Source organism: Neophocaena asiaeorientalis, unplaced genomic scaffold, assembly GCF_003031525.2.
Source record: "Neophocaena asiaeorientalis asiaeorientalis breed wild unplaced genomic scaffold, Neophocaena_asiaeorientalis_V1.1 scaffold204, whole genome shotgun sequence".
Taxonomy (NCBI): Eukaryota; Metazoa; Chordata; class Mammalia; order Artiodactyla; family Phocoenidae; genus Neophocaena; species Neophocaena asiaeorientalis.
Genome location: NW_020173922.1, coordinates 7,224,194 through 7,249,426, shown reverse-complemented (window position 1 = coordinate 7,249,426; position 25,233 = coordinate 7,224,194). Strand labels below are relative to the sequence as shown.

The 25,233-nt window shown below is 45.9% G+C and overlaps 1 protein-coding gene and 1 non-coding gene across 4 annotated transcripts in view; both read left to right on the top strand.

Annotated features, from left to right (window-relative positions):
• Positions 1–25,233, top strand: part of FGF1 (fibroblast growth factor 1) — a 101,950-nt gene that overhangs the window by 54,003 nt on the left and 22,714 nt on the right. For all 3 annotated transcript variants that reach the window (XM_024752438.1, XM_024752435.1, XM_024752436.1), the window contains one exon: positions 24,888–25,090. In XM_024752438.1, the coding sequence (XP_024608206.1) occupies positions 24,922–25,090 (169 nt within the window). In that variant the 5' untranslated portion in view covers positions 24,888–24,921. The remainder of the gene's footprint in view (positions 1–24,887; positions 25,091–25,233) is intronic.
• On the top strand, positions 14,036–14,186 carry LOC112404498 (small nucleolar RNA SNORA36 family). The gene has a single exon (XR_003004103.1). It is a non-coding gene; the product is annotated as a small nucleolar RNA SNORA36 family (small nucleolar RNA).

The following is a 25,233-nucleotide window of genomic DNA, read 5'->3' as shown; positions in this document are numbered from 1 at the left end:
GTGCCACGTCATGGATTCTGAAGTGGGGAAGAGACCATAACAGGTCAGACATTGGATCTTGGCACACAAGATGACAGACACTGAGAAAAGTGAGAGAAAGACGAGCTAGAAATGGAGAGGAGTGACCACGGAGGGAGGCTGGGCAGTGGCCTCAGCTCAGAAGGGTGTGAGAGGTAAGGGAGGCCTCCTGAAGGAGCAAGGGTATGGAGGTCGAGTGAGATGAAAAGAGAATAAAAACATAAAGGATGGGGGGCTTCCCTAGTGGCACAGTGGTTGAGAGTCCGCCTGCCGATGCAGGGGACACAGGTTCGTGCCCCGGTCCGGGAGGATCCCACATGCCGCGGAGCGGCTGGGCCCGTGAGCCATGGCCGCTGAGCCTGTGCGTCCGGGGCCTGTGCTCCGCAATGGGAGAGGCCCCAAGAGTGAGAGGCCCGTGTACCGCAAAAACAAAACAAAACATAAAGGATGGGGCAGTAACGGAGCTGCTGGAGGAAGATGGTAAAAGAACAACATTCTCAATGCCAGCAGCCATCACCTACTGAGTGTTGGTTACAAGCCAGGCACTGTGATAAGGGTTTTATACAGACTGTCTGACTTACTTTTCTCGTGACCTTGTAGTAGGTACTACCATTTAACCCATTTTACAGATGAGGGATGTAAAAATCAGAGAGGTTAAGAAATTCACTTGGGGTCACAGAGCTAGCAACTAGAAGACTAGGACTCAGGCCCAGCTCTGTTGGACGTCAAAGCCTCAATTCATAACTGCTGCTCTCTATCACCTTCTGATATTGATTCAGGGGCATTTCCTCTCGCCATGCCTGGTGTAGGCTAGGAAACGCAATGTCTTCCAACATCCCCAAGAGTGAGGAGCTGGGTGATGAGCTAATTTGGAGGTGTACTTCAAAAGCCCTGCCATGACTGAGCTGTCTGTCGGGTCCGTGAGCCCTCGGAGCAGAGATGCTCTCATCCGTCATCAGGGAATACTCACTCCATTGTGTCAGGCCCCACCTCAATGTTTTTTTATTGTCTGCTCTTCGCCATGAGTAACGCCACTTTCCATTTTAAGCTGGGAGCTTCAGGAGATGACCGCATTATAAGCCAGGGTTGAAAGCTAAGCGCTGCCTGGGGGATTACTCACCCACTATAGGATGCAGCCAACATCTCACCCTCCCACTCAGGATGCTGCTGGAATATCCTCTTCCTTGCCAAAGCCTAAAGGAAATCTGGTTTCTCCCGGAATCAGGCTAGGAATGGTGCCAGGCTATCAGAAAGTTGGCAAGTTAACTGGTTCTCCAAGTGGAACTACCGTGGTTGCTCTGGTCCCCTCCTGGGTGGTTGCTTCTTTATTCATTTGGCATTTGTGGAAGACCTACTATGTGCCAGGCACTCTGTTCCATGATAGAGCTACTGCAGTGATCCACATGGCTTTAGTTCTTGTCTTCAGAGAGCTAAGTCTAGGGGAGAATAAGCAGGTGATTCCAATAAAATGTCATAACCAGGAGAATGTAATAAAGACTATGACGATGGGAAGCTCAGAGAGCTTGGGGAACTAACAGCTGAAGAATTTATGTCAACATAGGAGAATCAGGAGCTGGCTAAGTTCCTTAATTGTAAGCAACCAAAAATAACTTTGACTGATAATAAACAGAAAGAGAATTTGGAGAAGCTGGGGTTGCCCACAGAATCACTGGGAAGGTGTGGTAGGACTGAATCACACTGCAAGAAGGGTCCAGCCAGACCAAGACCAGTGTGCGTGTCTGGCGGGGTATCCCTCGAATACAGGACGGGGCTTTAGATGCTGGGCAGTCAAAAAGGATGACAAATGTCCAGGACAACAGGTAGAAGTGGGGAAGACGGGGGGCAGAAGGCTGTCTCAGAATGACCTAAGATACTGAGTCAGAAAAACCAAAAGGAACAGCTTAAAGAAGCACTGACTTAACTGAGGTGAGCGGGCACTGGGGCCACAGCCAGGCCCTCAGGCACTTCCTTAATGAGTGAAGTTTGCTGCTCAACCCAAGACTTCGAGGCTCTGTGGGGAAAAAAGCCTATTGCCAGCAGGTAAGTAGGAACTATGTTTTGAGCTTTCCTCTTTTTTTTTTCTTTTTTGGTGTTCCTGGGGCCACTCTGTAAGGTCAGAGTTCTGAGTACATGCTTGAGATTACAGAGCCCAGATAAATCAGAAAAATATTCTCTGCAAAACAGTTAGAAAAGATGGTTTGGACCAGCCAATGGGATAATGATAATAACCGGCCTTTATTGCTTGTGCTGTCATGCGCTTACGTGCATTATTTCATCTAATCCTCATTATAAGCCTATTAGTTTGCAGACCAACAGACGGAGGCACAAAGATTATAAATGGCTTGGCCGAGGTCCCACTGTTAGCAAACTGTGGAGCTGGGATGCAAATGTAGATTTACTTTACTAAACTGAGAGTCGGTTGACAGAAGACACAAAGAAGTGAGCATCAGATGAAGAAAAGTGGTCATAGAAGAAAACAGTTTTGTTTCTATGCTAAGAGATTGGAAGCCTCATTCCTTAGCGATTACCTCTCTCATGGGTACCATTTTGAATCTTAAGGTCAGTCATTGCTCCCTACTGAGAAATTTTCAAATTTTATACTTTAGCGAGGTACTTTTAGCAGTGACTCAGGGTGTTAACCTCTAGATTGCAGCAAGAGGTATATACAGTATTTTTAATGAATTTTTAAAATAAAAATGTCTCTACACAAATACTATATGCTACTTGTAAAAAAATTGGGGAACTATGGAAAAGAAAACAAAAATCACCTGTAACCTTGCCACCTAATAATGGCTATGGTCACACTTTGGGGTCTCTGTGTACGTATGTATGTATGTCTGTGTGTGTAATCTGTAGTCTCTCTCTCCAACGCATATATATAGGGATTGTGTTTTAAAATCATAGTTCTTAATATCTTAAATAATTGTTATTGCCTCAATTTCACCTTTTTCCTCAAGGGAGAATTGTACTGGAGTATTCAAACTGGCAAATCTACTAAACGAGGATCAGTAGACAGAGTAGAACGTGATATTGAATGCAAGGTCCTTTGTTCAAATGAGTGGGCAGAAGACATGGGGGCCTCCTGGGGTACGCTGGATCTAGTGTGTGTGCCTGGTTCTTTCAGGAGGATTTGGTTTTTCATTATTTATTAATATTTCTAGTTGGTAAGCACTGCCTGAAAAACATTTAACGTAATGATTAACCTAATCAGGTAATCACTTATTCATTACGAGAGATTTATCTACCACAATCTACCGCAGGATGACACTGAACAATGCTATGTGGACAAAAAAGTAGAAGAATAGCTTTTAGAACTGAAGAACTGAGCACCGAATGGAATCCTGGTTCTGATCCCACTTCCCCTCCTCTGGCCTAGGGGACCCCATCCCTTCCCACATCCTGGTCACAGGGAGTTCAAACCTCCACAGTCCAGCACACACAGCGATGTGGCCTTCTCAGGCAGGAATGCGGTTTGGCCTTCACAGCCCCCGCTGAGCATCTCCTTCCGGAGCCCACGTGGCTCAAGCCAGCACAAAGCCAGGTCTATTTGGTCGCTGCTATTGTCGACTCCTGGCACACCCAGTGCCAGCTGTCTCCTGTCCTTTTCCCAATTCATCAAGACAAAGTCCTAGCAGCTGAGGAGCCCTACATGCTCCCTCTGCACAGCCCAGGCATCTGTTTTGTGTTGGGAGTCACTGGCCGGTCAAGTGCTCGCACGATGCAGCTGGATTCGCTGATGTAAACAAAGCTGCCTGCATGTGAGTTTTCTGACCCTGAAAAGGCCCCACAGAACTATCCCCTCAGGCCGCCATCAGACTTTGCTACCAGTCCAAGGGGACAAAGAAAATGGACTGGAGTTTTAGTTAATAAGTAACAGCCAAGAGGGAAGCAAAGCACCTGGTTCCTTCCCCCTTTTCTTCCTGGACCACCATTCCTCATCCTGAACTGAGGCAACGTCACTGCCAAGGACATCCACGTGGTGGCCCAGCAGGCCAAGGGTCAGCTGGCTCCCCTGACAACAGTGGATGCTCTACCTCACCCCTCCCAGGACAGAGCTCTTTTCTACTCCTGCTTTTTGCTTTGTTTCCCCATGCTTCATTAGATTTTATTTTTAGTTACAAAAGTAAACAGTTAAACAACACTTTAGTATCCATTTTAAAAGTTAATCACCTCCAGGCCCACCTCTATTCTACCTTTCAGCTGCAGTGTCTCATTTGCAAACAAAACTAAACACTAATTCAGATTAAAACACCTCCTAACTCCGGGAGCCACTTAATTTCTCAAAATCTCAGACTTTTCCTCTGTGAAAACAAGAACAACAATGTTTATGCTACTTCAGCTCCTATACGAAATCATGAGATGATCTCTATGAAATACTTAATAAGACAGTACAAATACCTTAGATTTAGTTACATGCTTTTGATCTTTAAAATTTCTTAACGTGGATTATTTGATCATATTTACTCTTATAATTACCTCCTGTGGCAAGTGACACTGGTTTTACGTTTTCAGTAGTGATACTAAGTTTCCATTTGACGTGAATTCCAGATTGAACACTGATTCAACTTCAAAAATACTAATTATCACAAAAATACAAAAAAACAAAATTGTAGCTGCGTATATCTAGATTATTCTGGACCATACATTCTGTATATATAGAAAATAAACCCCCTCAAAAAAAGAAATGACAAAGAGAACACAAGAAGACATGAAACCCCAATCAAACCCCAAATCAACCAGCTAGTCAATCAGGTGGCACAATCTCAGAGCAAACACGGACAAGCGTGGCATACTGTTGGACGAAGCAATGCAAGATGATTTTCAATGGCTTTTTACCACCATCAAGACCCAAACAGCCAGTTAGTCCTCATTGGCCCCCAGCCCTTTTTTGTGCTCCCCACAGCTTTCTTTTCTTATCCTGGCACCCCGCCCTCCCGCCGCAAAGCCTTGAGGCATTCAATGGTCTCCGCTAGAACCATCCAGGTGTGTCTCCCGCAAGAGTTCCATGCTCCAAAATGATCATTCCCACCCCCCAAATCACACTCTCTTTAAAATAGGTACGTTTCCAAAGCATTAGCCACAAATTTTAGTTATCCTGTTTAATAAATGCCAACAAATATGCACCGAGCATCTATTAGGTACAAGCCAAGAGTGTGTGTCTATGGCGGAAGGGAGTGCGTAAGATCCAGTCCCCGCCCTCGAGGGGGTGAAAATTCACTAGGGAGGCCAACCGGAGGATGCAAATAACTATAATTGCAGGGTAGAAGGTAGTAACTGCCACAAACAGCTCCAGCCAACAAGCTGCAGGATGCCGCAGGAGGAAACAATGAATTTCAGCTTAGTGAGGCTCAGGACAGGTTCAGTCATGAGGCAGCGCTGGCCCCCCGGAGACGCATCTGTCCTTGGAAAGATTATATGAACTCCTGTGGCCCCCCAACTGGTGGGTTATCTTGAGTCCCTTGCCTATGCTGGGCTAACTACCGCAAGAAGGTTTAGCATCCTAACGTTTCTTTCCTGAAACGTGCCAGCTCCTTACCCAGGAGGATTATGCAGTCCCCTCCAGTTGGTGAAACAGATTAGGACACATGCGGCCGTGCACACGTCCCTGGGCCCACCCACTGAACTCCTGCCCACCCTCCAAGGTCTCAGCTCAATGTCACTTCCTCCGAGACATCTCGACCACTCTCTATCTACTGGTACCCTCTCCGCCTCCAGTCACGGCTATCTCATTTCAACAGGGAGATACACGCACTGGCACTGACGTTCTCATTCAGCTGTTCACTTCTTTTTTTTCATCTTTCTTTCTATTTATTTTTGGCTGCGTTGGGTCTTCGTTGCTGCACGCGGGCTTTCTCTAGTTGCGGTGAGCGGGGGCTACTCTTCATCGCGATGCGCGGGCTTCTCACTGCGGTGTCTTCTCTTGTCGCAGAGCACGGGCTCTAGGTGCGCGGGCTTCAGTTGTTGCAGCACGCGGGCTCAGTAGTTGTGGCTCGCGGGCTCTAGAGTGCAGGCTCAGTACTTGTGGCACACGGGCTTATGTGTTCCGCAGCATGTGGGATATTCCCAGACCAGGGCTCGAAACCTTGTCCCCTGCACTGGCAGGCAGATTCTTAACCACTGAGCCACCAGGGAAGTCCCTGTTCACTTTTTAAAAACTTAATATTGCAGGGAGGTCAGTGATGCAATGGATAAAAACTCAATATCTCCCCCATAGGAATAAAAACAGACAATGAATGCAGAGACTTTGCTCGTTCTGTTTGCCTATGTGTCCTCAGTGCCCGATAAATCACAGCATTCAGTTGAATGAATTAATGAATAATAGACTGATTCAAGCTCATCTCCTCCTGCAGTCTCTTCATCTCCCTGGCTGGTTTGTTAGTTTTGGTGGTGTGGGATCAATGGTTTTAGAAAACATATAGGATGAATTTCACATTGATTTCATCTACTGAAAATACTCATATTTGGGTTCAGTATGGCAGCTGGCAAATCAGTATAGTTTCTCAGGCTTTGGTTCACGAGGGGACTTGTAAGCGTAGCACGTGACTTTTCAGGAAAACTGATACAATACACAGCACACCGGGACCATCATCCCCGCCCTCCGCCCTCCTTTCTTTCAACAAACACTACTATGCATGTATTATGTGCCGGTCGGTGCAAGATACTAGAGACAAAAAGCTGAGCAACAAAATCGAGGGCTCTGCCCTGATGGAGCAAAGTCGAGGGGGAGGCACCGTCAGTTAGCAGCTGCGGTGAAATACAGAGGGACAAGGGCACCCGCCGGGGGGCTGGGCCTGGACCTGCGGCCAGTGGTCAGCGAAAGCTTGTCTGAGGAACACCTGTGCGGAATTCTAAGGGAGAAGTAGGAACACCCTGGGTGAGAGTGGGCAGTGGGGAATGTTGGCAAAGAGAGGTGCAGGCCAAGGCGAAGCAAGTTCAAAGGCCCAGAGGTGACAGCAAGCTTGGAACCAAAAGACATTTACCCTCGTCAGAGGCCACCGAGGGATTCGAGGCCAGGGACTCTTGGGCTTTCTTACTCAATACCAAGACCAGGAAAGCTTGGAGGCAGTGTGGGTCACCAGTGACACCTCAGGAAATGACTGCAGTGTAAGCTCCACAGGGGCAGGACTCTGCCGTTTCATTCACCGTCTGGGGGCGGGCCCAGCAACACAGCAGACTCTTAACAACCATTTCCTGAGTGAACAAGTGAAGTCCCCTGAAGGTGACCTCAGCCCTCTCCTCTGGTGTCACCAAGCCCCACAGAATCATAAGACCAAGAGGCATCTTGAGAGCCAGCTGGTCCACTTTGTCCCCTCCAGCCTGTCTGACCTGCCCTCAGACCTGCCAGAGATGACACCATCTTGTAGATTTTATAAAGTTAGTAGCAGCATGACTCGGAAAGTCATTTCTTGAAGTCATACACATACAGCCGAGGGACAGACGACTTGTCCGGTCACCTGGTGAGTCAGGGCAGGATGGAAAAGAGCAAGAACAAGGGTCCTCAATGACCAGCCGGCAGGTCGGGCGGCAAGGTCCCTCTGGCTCCCCTGCATTCTGTGTCACCTACTGAGACACCAAGGTGCCTCGCTTCCCAATCTGGTCCTGAAGATCGATGAGCCCACATGCCCCCAGCAGCACCTTCTCCCGTGGAAATTATATTTCCGGGTATATCTGGTGGTGAGATTTTTCAATCCGATTTTAGCTCATCTGCTGGTACCATGCGCTGGCTGGATGCTGCCATCCCTCTCAGGGAAGGCTACTGGGCCTGTGTAACCAAGGTTACTGGCCGGGCAGCTGTGAAGAACGGACATCACATCTGGCCTAAACCCACATCTAACCGCATACGTGATTCCACTTTGTAAAATGCTTACATCTCCATGAATGGAAATGTTAACAGAAATTATCTCTGGCTGATAGGATCATGGAGAATCTTTTAAAACTTTTTACTGCTGTTTATCTGTATTTTCTAATTTTTCTATCACTCCCTCATATTTCAGGATTTCTAAGGGGACTGACGGGCATCCTCTGCTTATCTGTTGAACTGATATAAGAGTAAAGCCCAAGTATTAACCCTTCATTTCCCAAAGTATGAGGCATGTGCCCCTATTGATACAGGAGAAATTCTGAGTGGTACTAAGACACCTTTCAGGACCACTGCTGAGAGAAAGGGTGTCCCCTTTGAAGCCTCCTTCAATCATTTTCACTATTCAAGGAGGAGGCTTTAGCTTGGTACAATTTTGCTTTCAACCCCCCTAGAAGAATTGTTGTTCTCTCTGTGTAACCAAAAGAGCTGAACAGGCAGGCAACAGCACCTAAGCAGAAGCCAGTGACTGCTGTCCTTTGACTGTATTTGTCTTTACGACTGCCTTCCATTTATGGGATGTTTTTGCAATTACACTAGAGAGATAAAGCTTCCTTTAAATAAGGAAACTGAACTTAAGTAAAACTGCACTTCAGTAATAAAATTTAAAAGTAAGGAATTTGGTAAGGGGATAATGGTCAGAGTGATGTAGGTGCACCCCTGTACTGAAGCCCAAGGACAGTGGTAGTAACCTCTGGTGAGGGTAAAACCACCCCAATGGACTATCAGTGCACAGCAGAACATCCCAATAGCTGGCTCCCCAAGGTTTTGATTTTTGTCTGTTTATCTTATCATTTCAATATAAAAACAAGAGCATGGAAATAATAAATGAGGAATTTGCTCAGATGGTGACCCAGGCAGATGGGGGACAACTTCAGAAGAGGATTCCAAGTTTGTCCAGATAAGTCCTGCTGGAAGACTGATGGAAGGAGGAGGCTCCTAAGAGCAGATAGAATTTCTTTGTAATGTTTGCCCTGAGGAAAGAGGCCCTTCCACAGGAAGAAGGTCAAGTCCAGTCTATTTTTATAAGAGCATTTCAAGTGGTTAGTGGACTTATTTCCTGTGGTTCCCAGGAATTCTGCAGCAGGCTCTCAGAAGGATGCTGGTGATAGGGAGCAGGGACTTGATGAGTGAGAATCAATAATTATCTCTATATTTGCTTCTCTTTTTCTATAAAAATAATCCAGAGGAAAAACACTTGCTTTAGAAGAGCAAAGTTCATGACAACAGAGAGCAGAATGCGACATAAAAGTGTCCCATTGTTCCTCAGTGTGTGGCAGAGTCTTTAGGTCAAGATTTTGCAAGCTGAAGACTGATTTACTCACTCATTCCCTTCCCTCCCTCATTTACTCAAGAAAGGGTTGAGCAACTCCTCTGTGCCCGGCATGGTTTAGAGGCTGGGGAGAAGGTGGTGAATAAGCATGACTCTGTCCTTCAGAAGCTTACAGGCGAGTGGGGGAGAAAGACATCAAGCAAGTAAACACATGGATGGACGTACAATGAAATTACAAATGATGGGAAGTGTTGAAAAGGGAAAGAACAAGAGGCAACAGAAGAGATTAAGAGAGGCAGAGAGGGCCAGAACTTAGACCAGGAGGTCAGGGAAGACCTCTGAGGAGGTGACACTTCAGCCGCCATCTGCGAGGCGGAAAGAGGTCGGGAAGGGCGTTGCTGGAGAACCATGTGTACGAAGGCAGCCATGTGGAGGAGACCACCATGGACTCAAGGATCTAAGAGAAGACAGGAGTGCATGGAACATAACAGGCAAAGGGAGGGAGGAATGGGAGGTCAGGCCAGGTCACAGGGTCTCAGGCCATGGTAAGAGTCTGGGTTTTACTTCATGGAAGTAGAAAGCCACAGAAGGTTTTAAGCCAGGGAGTGATCATCTGATATAGGTTTTAAGAAATCTGATTCTGTGTATAGAAATGACTGGAGGGGGCCAAGAACAAAAGAGGGGACTACTTTACAAGTTAAGACAGGAGCTGGTGGTGCATTGGACTGGGTATTGACAGTGGACGATAAGAACATAAATTCAATAGCCCTTAACTAGAGTCAAAGGGCTTGATCATGAGAGCTTAGAGAGGTTGACTAGCTAACAGGGCTGGGACCAGGGTGGGAAGAGGGAGGCACTTTGCTTCAGGTCCAAAATTTACTCAGAAATCAAGAGAAATACTATTTTAATGCAAGGTTTTTAAAAAATCAAATTTAATGCAGAAAAGCCCATGCTGAACAAAATATCAAATTTCTTTAAAAAAAAAAAAAAAAAGGATCAGGGCTTCCCTGGTGGCGCAGTGGTTGAGAGTCCGCCTGCTGATGCAGGGGACACGAGTTCGTGCCCCAGTCCGGGAAGATCCCACGTGCCGCGGAGCGGCTGGGCCCGTGAGCCATGGCCGCTGAGCCTGCGCGTCTGGGGCCTGTGCTCCACAATGGGAGAGGCCACAACAGTGAGAGGAAGCCATATAAGGAAGCTGAGGCAAAAGGGAAAAATGAGTAACTGATCCTGTCTTTATGTAAAAGTTTGACATTTTGTTCATTTCCTCATTCTTGTCCTGTCTAGCTGACTGTCCCCACCTGTACCACAAGAAGCCACCATGTAACCCTCTGCTCTGAAGTAGATATTATGGAAAGAAAACTAATGACATAAATCATCACAAGCTCCCCGATGGTTTAGACAGTATCCCTTCTCCTTACTCTGGAGATTCAAACAGAAGGTGCAAAATAGTTGCTTCATAAATATTTCTGATGGAAGTGTTAATGGCTAAAATTTATCAGGCTCTTAACATGTTAGATACTTTGCCAAAAACTGTTAAGTACAATTATCTCATTTAATTCTCACAACAATTCTGAGGTAGGTATATTATTACCCCTGTTTTACGTATACTTGATAGGCATTTAATAAATATAGGAAGAAAGGAAGGATGAATAGATAGAAAGGAAAATAAGAGAAAGAAAAAGTGATGGGCCTTCCACTATTTCTTCAAAGTCCTATAGGAATAACTAGTGACTCCAAGTCTGGCAAACACTATTCTCTAAAAAGTGCTACTCACCTTGCTTAAAAGGATTGGTAGAGCAAGGAAGCTAACCTTAAATATCACCTTCTTCCACAGGGAATATTTTTGATAAGTTGGGGTTTTTTTACACCTTTTCCCAACAGCTTTTCTCAGAACACATTTCTTGAATTCATTCATTCCCATATATTTACTGAGCAATTACTATGCATCAGGCACAGATCTAGGTGCTGACAATACCAAGTGAGCCAAAGGAACCTGATCTGGGCCCTCCTGAGGCTTCCATTAGAGAGAGAGAGAGAGAGACAGAGAGAGAATGTGTGTGAGACAGTAACAAGTAAGCAAATACATAAATAAAATCATAAATTATCATAAATGTTACACAATAAACACATTTGGGTCAAACACATAGGGAAGGGATGGGACCTCCCCTAGACAGGGTGGGCTCAACATAAGTAGACTCAGGGAGGCTCCCAACAGTCATGCTGCCAAATATGCTGTTAGAACTTTTGCAAATCAGATCAACCAAGCTCCCTATGGAATGTGAAACTTGACAACCTAATGACCTGCTCCTATGCAGAACGGTTTTGAAAAGCAACACCCGTTTATCTATTTTCTGTACAAACAAATCCATAGAAAAGTTATTCACACCATCAAGGGTTTAGGAATACAGTATCATGAAAACATTAGGAAGTGTTCTCCCTTCTGACCGCCCCACCCCATGGGCCCACCTAAATGTCTAGATTTATCGAATTCCAGAGGAGCCCCTTGAACATGACAATGTCAAGGAACCAAGGAAGGTAGGCTCCTTGAAAGTCAAGAGGAATTATGTGCAAAAAGATGGCAGCCCAGAGAAGTAAGAAGTTTCTCTGACATTTCTCCTTACTTCTTGTTGCCTAATCTGCTTTCAAAGGCCGATAACGTAGAAGTGCTCCATTTTTCAAACCACTCCACCCAACGTAATGGTGCTTTGATCTCTAAAACATGAGAGAGGAGCAGTGGGTGGTGGAGGATATTAATGGCTTTGAAAGGTCAGTTAGAAGAAAAGAAATAAACAAGGAGAGAGACCATGAAGAGCAGAAGGGATGAGGGCAAACCATGCTTCCAGCTACCTGCCAAAATTAAAGACAACTCCCGTGAGGCCATGTTTGACATATGAGTGTACTGTCCTCATTATTGGTCCCGGGCTACCATTGTGATTTTTCTGATAAATGGCATCTTGACTGCAATGTGCACATCCCTGGAGACGCTAGATACCAGGGGCAGATTTATCTCTTAGTTGAGCTTCTTGGATAGAAGATTTCAACTCACTTCCAAGCTCTTTCACCCCTTATCAAACACCAGTCATTTCCCGGGGCCTTCAGTGGTGATGCTCTCTTGCTCCATCTCCTTCCCATAAAGCCCACCTGGTTCCTGCCAATAGCCAAGCTGCGTGTGGACCTGTGTGTGGAATACCAGTGACAGTGACCTGGTCACAGGACCCGAGAGCTATCAGATGTGCTGAAACAGGGCAAACAGTGCAAACTGAAGACTGGTCCGTTTTGGACTTTTCACGTGGGATCAAAGAGAATTGGCAAGTGAAAGGAACCTCTAAAAATAGCCAAAGTCCTTAAAAAGAAATAATGCAGAAGGAAACAAGTTTTATATGTCCTGATACAGGCTCTGCAAAAACTAGGCCCTGGAAGGCTGGCGTTGGGGTGGGGGATTCTTTTCTTCCTGCCCTTGGGCTGTGACACCCACTGGGTCCCTTTGGGAATCCTGGGCCCCCCTCCCCCGCCCACTTCCTGCATGGTGCTGGAAGCCTCTGCAGGAATGTAGCTCTTGGGGCACAGCTGGGGCCTCCGAGGCCCGCTTTCAAGATCCAGAATAGACTCTGACATGTGAAACGAGTTCCATGGGGTTTACAGTTCCTCCTTCGTATCCAAGCACCTTACAACACAAAACCGCAAGCCAGGACTGCTAACTCTTTTTCCAGAGATGCTTGGATATCTCTCTCTGGCAGAAATGGGAGTTCTGTCTTTTTTATTTTTGAATGTTTTGAGCGAGCATGGGGCCCTTGGAAACGAGGCTGCCCCATGGAGAGGCAGCAGGATAAACTGATGTCTTGGGACTGGGGTTTTATTCTTGGCTAAGCCACAGATTTGCTTTGATAAGCCGGCAGCCTCTGGGCGACCCGGTTCTCTTGGCTAAAGAAAAAGGAGAGCCATTCATCCATCCGGTATAACAGAAGAAAGAGCAAATACGAAATGATTATCAAGTACCTAACGTAGAGTCTATACAACAGACACCCCAAGATGCTTGTTTACTCATATAAAATGCTTTGTGAAACCCCAAGTGTTATAAAAATGTAAATAATCAACACGCTAAAACATAGGCTCTTATTAATAACACTCATGATACCTTTTATTTCCAAAGCACTCACTACATTGCAAGGCCCTTCCCAGGCCTCACTCTATTCCTTCCTCATGGCCCCATGATGGGATCGGTCCTCGTAACAGCTTCCTTTTACAGATGAAGATCAGAGAGATTAAATGACTTGCCTGGTCATGCAAGTAGTTAAAGATGCAGGAGAAACCAAAAGCCGTGTCTATGAGAACTTCCCTTTTTCATGGCCTTTCCAACCCAGTCAAGAAGGAAGATCTTTTACTCAGTTTACCCAGTGGCCTCTGGCCTCACCCCAGCCCCTTTAAAAGCAAAGGCAAATGACCCTGCTGTGACAAAAGTCAAGACGGACTTGGCCAACACTGGGTCATTTTGGGGAAGCATCACAGTGACGATCAGGAAAGTGCTGGTGGGGGCCACTGTACCGCTGTGGAAGGCGACAGTCATGTGTCAAAGCAGAAACTTGCAAAGACTTCATTCAAGGAAAAGAAGTACCTCCTGCAGAACCCAGGCCATGGGGCTTTGTGACCTATGGAGGCTGGTGGAGTAAAACGAGCACAAAAACTAAGGAACACTCAGTCCAAGGGGCATTTTATTCTCTTTCCCACATTCCTTTGGCGATTCAAATCACAGACTCTGGAGTCAGAAAAGCCTCCCTTCAGCTCTCGGCTTTCACATTTATGTAGCTGTGTGACCTTAGACAAATTATCTGCAGCTCTCTGAGCCTTGGTGTCCTCAACTGCAAAATGCAGAATAAAAAAGCAATACCTTGAGTTCAGCTCAGGGCAGCTCCCCTGTTCTGTTAATTAAACTCTGAGACATCAAACTGGCTAGGGTGGATCACTGCATAGAAAATATTACTCTAAAAAAAAAAAAAAAAGAAAATATTACTTTACTCATTTACCTCCCAGCCTATAAAAACAAAGAAGGAAAAATAGCAGTGCCTGCCTAACAGAATTTCTTTGAGATTAATTAAAATAATGTATGTAACACAGGGAGATCAGCTCGATTCTTTGTGACCACCTCGAGGGGTGGGATAGGGAGGGTGGGAGGGAGGGAGGCGCAAGAGGGAAGGGATATGGAGATATATGTATACATATAGCTGATTCACTTTGTCATACAGCAGAAACTAACACAACATTGTAAAGCAATCATACTCCAGTAAAGTTATTAAATTAAAAAAAATAATGTATGTAAAGCACTTAAGACAGTACCTGGTACACAGTAAATGCTCGAGAAAAGGTCACTATTTCATTATTTATGGACACATTTTATTATTTATGGGTATGTCCATAGGAGGCTTTTGGGAAACATATGGTAGGGCAAGCCCTCAGTATTTCCAAAGAGATAACAAACACATGCTTCAAAAGACTGAGTTTGGAGAAGCCAGATTTTCTAGGTCAGGAGAGAAGAGAAAAAAAAAACAAGACTCAGCAAACAGACTCTCTTTCTATGAGCTGGAAGGTCTGCTGATTTCAAGAAAGGAATGTCCTTCCTGGGCTGGTTCTGGAGACTGTAACTTGCACAACAGATTCAAATGATTTTTGGAGACACATCAATAAGAGAAGGCTAGACGAAGGGGGCGAGGGCTGCCAGAGCCCCTGCAGAATCACTTTGCATTTGACTCGGAGCCCCAGGGCTTTAAAGCATCCGTCTGCAGGAAGGATATTTCCGTTGAAGATGTGTGCAGGTCTTCAGGATGACTAAGTGCATGCAGGATGCTCTGGTCCGGGGCGTACCATTAAAGTTCAAACAGAACTGGGGCCCGCAGAGCACACCGCTGCACCAGGGAGCGCTCTGTTTTTCCTCTCGAATGAAGGCTGTTTTCTCTAAGCACTTAAGAGAATTCCTGACCTCCAACTAAATGAGGCTCTATGGGGAAAGTGTTTTAGGGGTGGATAAGCCAGACTGCAGAGAATTAAAGACCCATAATCAAGGGAAGGAATGAAGGATATTGGAGGAGAGTCTTCAGAATGTATATGTCTGCTCAGATTTTCTACTCTTCATTGAGGAGTTTGAGAGCTAAGGCTGGGATTGAGCAGTTGGGTGATACAGCCCAGTTAGATGAACATCCCCGTACTTCCTGTCGGCTACACTCTGTCTAAGCATCTATGCCCCTCTTATCCGAAGCACAGCTTGATGACTCTGGTATGGGCCAAACTGTAAACTCCTTAAAGGCAGACACTGTGATTTCTACTACAGGTCCAGAATCCCTTATTTGAAAAGACTTGGGGCTAGATATGTCTCAGAATCCAGAATTTGGGGGATTTTAGAAAGGTAGTATGGTATGTATACTGTATATTACGGAACAACTCCAGTAGACGCTGGTCTAATAGCCTATAATCAAGCATGTCAGTACCTTTGAACCAGATTATATGAATATTAACACAAAGTAGAATAAATAAAGACTTTAAATAGTCTCAGGACAGTTTGGGTCAGGTTTTGCCACATTTGAGTTATGAAAGGACTTCTGGTTTTCAGAGTCTTTTGCATTTCAGAATTACAGATTAGGGATTTCAGGCCTTTCTTTTTCTTTTCCTTTTTTCCCCTTCTTTTCTTTTGTAAATTTCCAGGACATCTGCAGCGTCCTGCTCCTGGCAGGCGCTGAGTAGAAGTTGTCAATCAGAGTATAACATCTTTTTCTTTTAATATAAATTTATTTATTGGCTGAGTTGGGTCTCCGTTGCTGCGCACGGGCTTTCTCCAGTTGCGGCGAGCGGGGGTTACTCTTCGTTGCAGTGCGCGGGCTTCTCATTGCGGTGGCTTCTCTCGTTGCGGAGCACGGGCTCTAGGCGCATGGGCTTCAGTAGTTGTGGCACACGGGCTCAGCAGTTGTGGCTCGTGGGCTCTAGAGCGCAGGCTCAGTAGTTGTGATGCACGGGCTTAGATGCTCCACGGCATGTGGGATCTTCCCAGACCAGGGCTCAAACCCGTGTCCCCTGCATTGGCAGGCGGATTCTTAACCACTGCGCCATCAGGGAAGCCCGAGTATGACATCTTGCTCTCCCTGATACAATACCTGATTCTGGAAGCCAGGGAATAGTTTATTCTCAGTGACTTTGGGAGTTTTAAGGATTAGAAGGATCCTAAATTAAAGAACAGGAAACGAAGACTACTGACCCCATAGGTTCTCTGTCATCCTGGACGGGAACACACACAAACCCAAGAAATATACTGAGAACTGGTCACTAGTGTATCAGAGCACCTAAGCAAATGAGAAGAGAGAGCTTCACTGTACATCAGGGATAAGGAAAAATTCTACCCTATCACTTAGAAAATGATATTTTCAAATATCGCTCAAAGATCACTCAATGTTAAAAATCACGTTTGTTCAGTCCTAAGTCAATAGCACGGATGACTGGCAAAACTGAACAATAAGATATACAGAGGCTGATAAAATCAAGCTAACGTCTATTGAATGCTTACAAGTTTCCAAGTGCTGGGCTCGGCACTTTGCATGCATTATCTTTAAGACTTATGGAACTCTGTGCAACAGCTACAGTTTTGGGGCCCCATTCTGGAGATGAGGAAACGGAGGCTCTGAGGAATTTGCTAGTGAGTGTCCAGCCAGGACTCCAACCTGAGTTTAGCAGTCAGAGGGAAAAAGAAGGAAGGAAGGGAGGGAGGGAGGGAAGGAGGGAGGCAGAGAAAAGGAAGAATAGAGAGAGAAAGAAAAAAAAAAGCCTTGACTTAAAGCATTTGCCACTCTCTGTGGTATAAATACTCTCACTGGGGCCAATTTCAAGCCACTAATGTTTCAACAACTGGCTCGCAAAATTGGCTTTCCCAAACTTGTAGGAGCCACCCCCTACACACCACTGCCAAGTCCATCCCCCGGCCATGTCCATAGTTTACTGCTAACTTTGGAAGATGAGATTTCAGCTCATGGAACAGAACTGCCTTAGGAAGTGATTGCCCAAGCCAGTCAGCCATGACTCCATTCCTTCCTCAGACCTGGTGCAGATCACCAAGGGTGGAGCAGGAAGAAAAGAAAGAAGACACTCCCTTTCCTCACCAGAGGAATGAAGTGGGTCCCTGCCAACCTGACACTCTCTGGCAGAAATAACAACACCTGGAACATTTTTCCAGACCCTACCAACTTTCTCTTGGTCAGATAAGGAGGTCAGACTTGAGCCCAAAGGGTCTGACCCCTTCCTTTAGATCCTTTATTTCCTTAATATTTCCTTTGAAGAAGTAAGGAAGTATCTTCTACAAGATGGGAACCAGGTTTGGCCCTGCTTTTAACCCAGGGTAGGATATTCCAGCCCTAATTTGAACCCAGTTAAAATACATGTGTGCTCTTGGCTTAACTACTCTGTTAATACCTGTAGGACATCACCTTCTAATTAGGTGTGCTGATAATATGTTTCCATGAGAGTCTCCCAAGAAGGGATTGGCCTGGTATTCGATCAACAAACGTGCACAAGACACTGATGACGTGCAGCCACCTGCTAAGAGCTGGGTCTAGAAAGAAAAGGCACAGCGTCTGTTCAGGGCCTCAGAGACTAATGAAGGAGATAGTCAAGCAAATATAGTTAAATTATATTTATTCACGCTTCCAACAAATATCTATCAAATGCCCATTCAGTGCCAGGCATTTTACCAGGTACTAGGAGACCATGGTGAACAAGGCAGATTGGTTTGTACTGTCATGGAGCTGACAGCTCAGTCATGAAGAGAGACATGAATTAAATAATCACAAGAATGAAGGTGTAATTAGAAACTGAAGTAAGAGCTCTGAGGAAATGTTAGATGGTCCCCTGAGAACTAGAGGAACCTGATCCAATTAAGGGAAGTCAGGTAAGGCTTCCTTGAGGAACTGACAACTGAACTAAGACTGCAAGAAAAAGTAGGAGTTAACCAGGTGAGTGGGGTAAAGAGGAGGAGGAAAGGAACAGCGCTCCAGAGAGGGAACAGAGTAGGTAAAGGTCCTCAGGCAGGCGGGAATGCATGGTTTCAAGGAAGTGGAAGGCTAGTTTGGAGAGATGAGGAATGAGGCAGAGGAAGAGGCCGGGGCTGGTCCTCCCAGAGCCCCGCAGGCCTTGTTCTGGCCTTAGTCTTTATCCCAGAGCAACGGAAAACAATGAAGGCTTTAAGCAGGGAATACGCACAGCCATTACACCCAGTGCTGTGACAGAGTAAATGGAATGCTGCTATGGGAGCATTAGGGAATCAACTAATCTGAACTGGTGTGTGTGGAATGGAGGAAGAGTAGGGATGTCAGGGCTGGGGATGTGTCCAAGCAGGCTTCCTGGAGGAAGAAATATCTGCGACGAATTTCTGAAGGATGAGTATGACTTAGAAAGGCAACGGTGGAAGGGTGGAGGAAGGGGGAGAGACAGAACGTGGCTGGGTGAGTGTGAGGGTATGGGAGGACTCCAAGAAGAGCAGGCCAATAAGAGAAAAGGCAACAAGGTTAGGTGGAGACCAGATGAGGAAAGCCTTACAGGTCATGGTGGGGTCTGGGTTTTATCCTGACGGCAGCAGGGAACCCACTGACACAGTCAAAGATCTTCAGCAGGAGAGGGATACTCATTTTCACATGTTAGAAGAGTCCCTGGCAGCAGGGTGGAAAGTGGACTGGAAGAGAGCAGTGCTGGAGCAGAGAGGCCGCTGCCGCCTGCCTCAGCAGCCCAGGAGAGAGAAGGTGTTGCACCTGCACTCAGGCAGCACAGTGAGAATGGAGTAGGGAGGGTGATGCTAGGAGACATTAAAGAGGGACAGATGAAAGGGCTTTGTCACCAGTGAGATGGGTGGGAGTGATTTCTACTCTAATCAAAGAATAGTCTCAACAAAATGATTTCTATTTGTGCTGAGTCTTGCCTTATGACCTTGTACATGGTCAATTTCTGTAAATGCTCCATGTGTCCTTGGGAAGAACGGTGTTGACTAATTGTGGGGTGCAGGGTTCTCTTACATGGTTCATTCCATTAAACATGTTAATTGTGTATTTCGATCTTCCACATCCTTAATATTTTCTTGTCTGTTTGCTCCATCATTTATGACAGAAATGTGTTAAAATCTCCCACCGTCACTGTGAATTGGTCAACAACTTCTCTTTACGTATTTGTCAATTTTCACTTTATCTAATTTGAGACTATGTCATTAAGTATACACGTTTAGCATTTTTATATCTTTCTGTTGAACTGATCCACTCTCCATTATGCAGTGATCCCTTTTATTCCTGATCATTCTTTTTGTCTTAGACCTACTTTATATGATATTAATATTGCCATACCAACTTTTAGTTTTTTGTTAACAACTGGTGTCTAGTTTTGTGTGTGTGTATGTGTGTGTGTGTGTGTCTGTTTTTCATTCTTTTGCTTTTAACCTTTCTGTGTCCTCATGTTTTAAATGTGTCTCTTGTAGTCAGAGTGTAGATGGATTTTTTAAAAATCCAGTAGCTAGTAAATTTAGCCCATTTACATTTATTGTGATTATAAATGTATTTGAATTTATTTCTGCCACATGATTATGAGTAATTTTTAAAAACATTTCTTTTTTTTTTTTTTTTTAATGCGTTACGCGGGCCTCTCACTGTTGTGGCCTCTCCCATTGCGGAGGACAGGCTCCGGACGCGCAGGCTCAGCGGCCATGGCTCACGGGCCCAGCCGCTCCGCGGCATGTGGGATCTTCCTGGACCGGGGCACGAACCCGTGTCCCCTGCATCGGCAGGCGGACTCTCAACCACTGCGCCACCAGGGAAGCCCTAAAAACATTTCTATTATTTTTCTCTTTTTTCTAGATTCCTTTGGATAAGTACAATTTTATTTATTTCACCTCTTTTCCCTTATCCCTACCAGTTGCTGACTGGAATTAATGCATTTTATTTCTTTTCCTTTAGTAGTTACCCTTAACGTTTAAACATGCATACTTGACTTATCAAATTCTAAGGTTAATTAATATCTCTAAGGCAGAGTTAAGGCTTTTGGGTGATTCCATTCAAAGACACAGGATCAAGGACTTAGGGCACATTTGAGACCAAAGGTGAGATCTGTTTTACATATGCTGGGTTTGAGAGCACATACCCAATTATCACCTTAACGGATGCCTACACATCTACCTTCAGTGGCTTAATATACTTTGCAAGATATCTTCCTTCATGGGTATTCTGCATTGCTTAAGCAGTGACAGGAGTTAAAAACAAAATTAAAAAAATAAACATCACTGTTTGCCTTCCTTTGATTCTTAGAACCACGTCTTCCCTTCTGACCTAGTCACCAGGGCCAAACTGAACACTAACGTGTCCTAGAAACAGCAAGCTTCACAAACATTCCTTCGATAACTGTCGATAAGCTGAGAACTGAGTCTGAAACAGTGACCTGGATTCTCTCTTACATAACGATGGCTTACCTTTGCCTCCTCCATCTTCTCTACTATGTTTGTGGCTTAAATGACGAGGGAGGAGGGGCTTAGCTAATTTCTGCCACATATGAGAGGGAAGGAGAAACTCTATTTCCATACCAACTGAAAAACTTATTTTAAATTAAGCATTCAATCGCAGCTGACCTAGAGCACATCAGGATTCAACTAGTTCAACGAAACCACTTACTTGTATCTCCTAGAGGTCAGGTCACGTAGTGTTATCAATACTGTGCCCAGTTAACCCTTCAGACAACTCTGAGGTAGGCAGGGTGGGGATGATTAGAGGGAACATCTCGGAAGGAACAAATGACTTGCCCAGGCTCCCAGAGCCAATCTGTGTGCAGCTGGGGCTGTACAGTGTTGCTCACTCTCCCACACTGAGAAGTGACTCCTGTATTCCTGCGTGAGAGCGTATACTTAACATCCTGTCCATGTGTCAGAGTTCAGGATCTCTTCCAGGGGCTACAGCTAACAAAATATAGCAGGCTTAACATGGACGTTCCAATAGGCTTGGTGTTCCCCTCACTTTAGTGTCACTGGTAAGTCCAGAAAAATCTCCCCAGGTCCCCAAATCTCAGAGGGCTGGGCTTAGCACACCGCGATGACATGGAGTCCATTGGGCTTCGTCTTTTCCATCTCCCAACACACACACAGATAACCCCTTCCCCTGACAGCCAACAAAAAGATAATACTAACCACAAGCAGGGCTTATACATTATGCTCAATGCCTGATTTCACACAGTTAATGGATTCATTTGTTAGAGCAATTTGTGAAAATCCCCAAGGGCCTGGTAAGGCTGCTGCCTAATGGTTTTACCGCGTCATATACTTCCTTCATTCCTATCGTTTAACAATACTAGATTGGCGAGGAACTCTGGACCAACCACTGCTAAAAATATAGGTAAACTGTAAATAAAGCGAAGCGGGGGGAGGGGAATTCTGTGCCTCTGCAGTTCCCTTCACCAACAAAAAGAGATTTCTTTTTTTTGTATGTTTTGGCCGATTCATAATCCCACTGACATAGTCTATCGAATTCACATTGACACAAGGCTTATTTTCAGGCATCAGCAAGTCACCTTCAGGTTTCAGGCATGGATCTGAACTTGAGGGCGACGGGAGAAATCTGAAGTCAGTGCAGCCACACCATCACTGTCCCTCTTACTGGGGGGAGCAGGCAGAGATCAGAGGCATGGGCTTGTATAACCCCAGGCTGCAATGCAATCATGGGGGAGGGGATGCCCGCCGGCCTCTGACAGAAGGCCTTTAGCTTCATGGTTTACACACACATGAATGTGAGCATCAGTATAATTCTTGGCCAGAACTGATGCCTCCAACCTCGGCCAGTCTTTTGGTGCATCTGTTCCCTGCATCCCAGTGGGATGGAAGAAAGAATGTAAATGGGTAGAGCCAAATCCATACGCAACACGTAGAAACCAACTTAATGGAGACTCCCCACGGGTGCTGGATCTAGAAGGGAGGCTGTCCTCACCACGCAATTGCTGCACAACCAGGGCTAATGGGGACCTCCATTTGAGAAAATCCAGGGACGGCAAGAAACAGAATTCTGCCCATCTAAGATGGACAACACAAATGGCTCTTGGTACAGTGAAATGGCCACAACCACTATATGATTATTTTCTCCTATACCAAATTAAGTACTCAGTAAATGCTTGAAAACAAACAAACAAAAAAAGATGGAACAAAAAATATGGATTATCTCTTAGCTGTAATTTAAGGAAGAAGGATCATTGTTGTATGCTAATGAGAGGTGATGGGTGAAGATGCCCATGTTTGGAAGCACTAAACTGCTTTACATTGAGGGGATCCAGAATGGAGCGGAGGAGGAAGCGGAGGGAGAGGAAGATTGAAAGGCTGGGACGGAAAAGGACTGAGTACAGAGGCAATGAGAGAGAGTGAGAGAGACAGAGGTGGGCACAGAGGCTCAGAGGCTTGTGGATAAAGAGAGGGTTTTGGAAGAGAGAGTGAGGGTTTGGGAAGGAAATGCAAAGTGCTGTGCAAGGTGAACTCTGCAGTCTGCCCTATGAAACTGATGTATATGAAATTAATTTTCCATCTGTTATTGGACTATGTGAAAAGGGCCGGACAGAGTTTCACCATATGTGAAGGGGGTATTTGGAGTGGTCTGACTTTAAAGATAGTTTATATGGTGTATGCAAAACTCTCTTTGGGGGTCCTTGGAGGGACTTCAAACCACAGCCCTTGTGGCTATAGACTGGGAGAGATGTACTAGACACATTAAAATGCCTAGAGCAGAGGAAACACATGCAGGCTTCCAACATGAACCCTAATTCCAAAGTCACCGGGACAAATCACCCAAATTGCTCCCTTGATTTCTGATGGAATTACCTTCTATGCAAGCAGCTCCGTGAGGCCGCTCCAAGGATGCGCGGATGGGAGTGTGAGAAATGCAGGAGGCTGGCTGGCCTTCCGTCAAGTTCACAGGGCTCCTAACACCTGGTGACTTGGGTTCTCTGGGAAATGAAGAGATGCATGGGGGCAAAAGCAGAGGCTGTGGGTGGTGACAGCCAATACCTGGGTCACAGATGAGTAACTTAATGAATGATCAGGTCGTGGGGGCAGATGTATGTGCCAGGCAATGGGTAAAATCCCCACTTCTAATAACACTACTGCCGTACCAGTAAAGTCACTTCACCTTGTCATGGCGATTAAAGGCAAGTTCGGGCTTTCTTTCAACAGACCCCTTTTGAGGCTCACTTACTAGCTGTTGACCTCGGACAGGCCACTGAGCAGCTGTAAGCTTTGGTTTCACTTTATAAAAACATGAGGATAACATTAGCATCTGCCTCAAAGAATTATGGTGAGGGGGACAGGAGTTAACTTGCAGCCCACAATATGTTAATGATGATGATGTTCATTATTATGATAAGGCCACTTGATAATCAACGCGTACAATTAGCACCTACTCGCTCTTGTAAGATGAAGTTCTCATGTTGGTTTCCCAGTCTCCTCTTCACCTCTTTCTTGTACAGTCCTTGTAGTCAGCACCAATTCATTCTCCTAAACGGTGGGGTAAGTAGATATTTTAAAATACTGAAGTTTATTGGCTTTGCTTTTTAGTCCTCAGCGGTGTCACGGATGCATTTTCACACTAAAAATATAAATTTGTATATAGTGGGTATATACAACATTAGAGGATTAGAATAGGCAGCATGGTGGTTTCTGTGTCAACAGTAAGTACATCTCATTAGAAAATAATCAGGAGGAAGATGGCCTTAGTCCTAGGAACAGACTACCGTCTTCCCTGTGTGATCTGACGATATACAGGAAGCTGTGGACCCAGACAATTGCTAGCAGAACCTTCAAAATGCTCCACCCCATAAACTGTCCTTTGGCAGTGACTGCCCTTTAAAAACCCCACTGATGGGGGCTTCCCTGGTGGCGCAGTGGTTGAGAGTTCTCCTGCCGATGCAGGGGACGCGGGTTCGTGCCCCGGTCCGGGAGGATCCCACATGCCGCGGAGCGGCTCAGCCCGTGAGCCATGGCCGCTGCGCCTGCGCGTCCGGAGCCTGTGCTCCGCAACGGGAGAGGCCACAGCAGTGAGAGGCCCGCGTACCGCAAAAAAAAAAAAACAAACCGCAACACCTCCACGTGCCTTCTTCTGCAGCTCTGGTTCTGTTCCCACCAGTAAACCCAGAACTGTCCTTTACAAATTAACTGTTGGCTGCCTCGGAAATGCCCCTCACCGCCACCTACCCCGCCCCCGCCTTCCCCATGGGTCTCCCATGCCCAAGCTCCCGGGGCTATCTCCATACAAGGGCCTCAGCACCTGGCCAAAACAGCGGGAGGGTGGAGGGCACAACCTCAGTGCTGGCCTCTCGGCATTTGCGGGTTTCAGCCAGACCCTGAGTGTTATTTTAGTGCAACTTCGGCGTTTAATTTGAGGATGTGTGTGGATCAGAAGGAGGAACCAAAACATTATTTTTTTTCCTCTCCGCCAAACGATCAAATTTGATGTTCTAAAAAACACACAGCCTGGTCCAGAGCTGTGTCCAATTGGGAAGTGCGACATGCCTGAAAATCCCTCCCCTACCAGGGACCATCCTTCCTTAACCACTGGCCACAGCACAGGCCTGTTTACTGTGGACAGCACCTGGGCAGTCTGTGGTTACCACCCGCCCAGGAGCCTGTGCCCTGAGGCTCTCCTTCCCTTCTTGAAAGTGCACGCTGTACCTTCGCTGGAAGAACATTCTACAGGGTTGTTTAATTTCTTACAGCCTTGAAAGCGTCATAACCAGGAGCTGCTCAGCCATGGCTGAAGGGGAAATCACAACCTTCACAGCCCTGACCGAGAAGTTTAATCTGCCTCCAGGGAATTACAAGAAGCCCAAACTCCTCTACTGTAGCAACGGGGGCCACTTCCTGAGGATCCTTCCAGATGGCACAGTGGATGGGACAAGGGACAGGAGTGACCAGCACAGTAAGCACCCATCTCACCTTTCTGGTGCCTTCCTTAGTCAAGGACGGAAGAAGGGAGGATAGCTAAAGAAGGGCTGTACCCTCTTCCCCAAGGCTCTATTCAGGCATGACACCCTCAGAGGCAGGGGGAACAAGGTGTAAAGG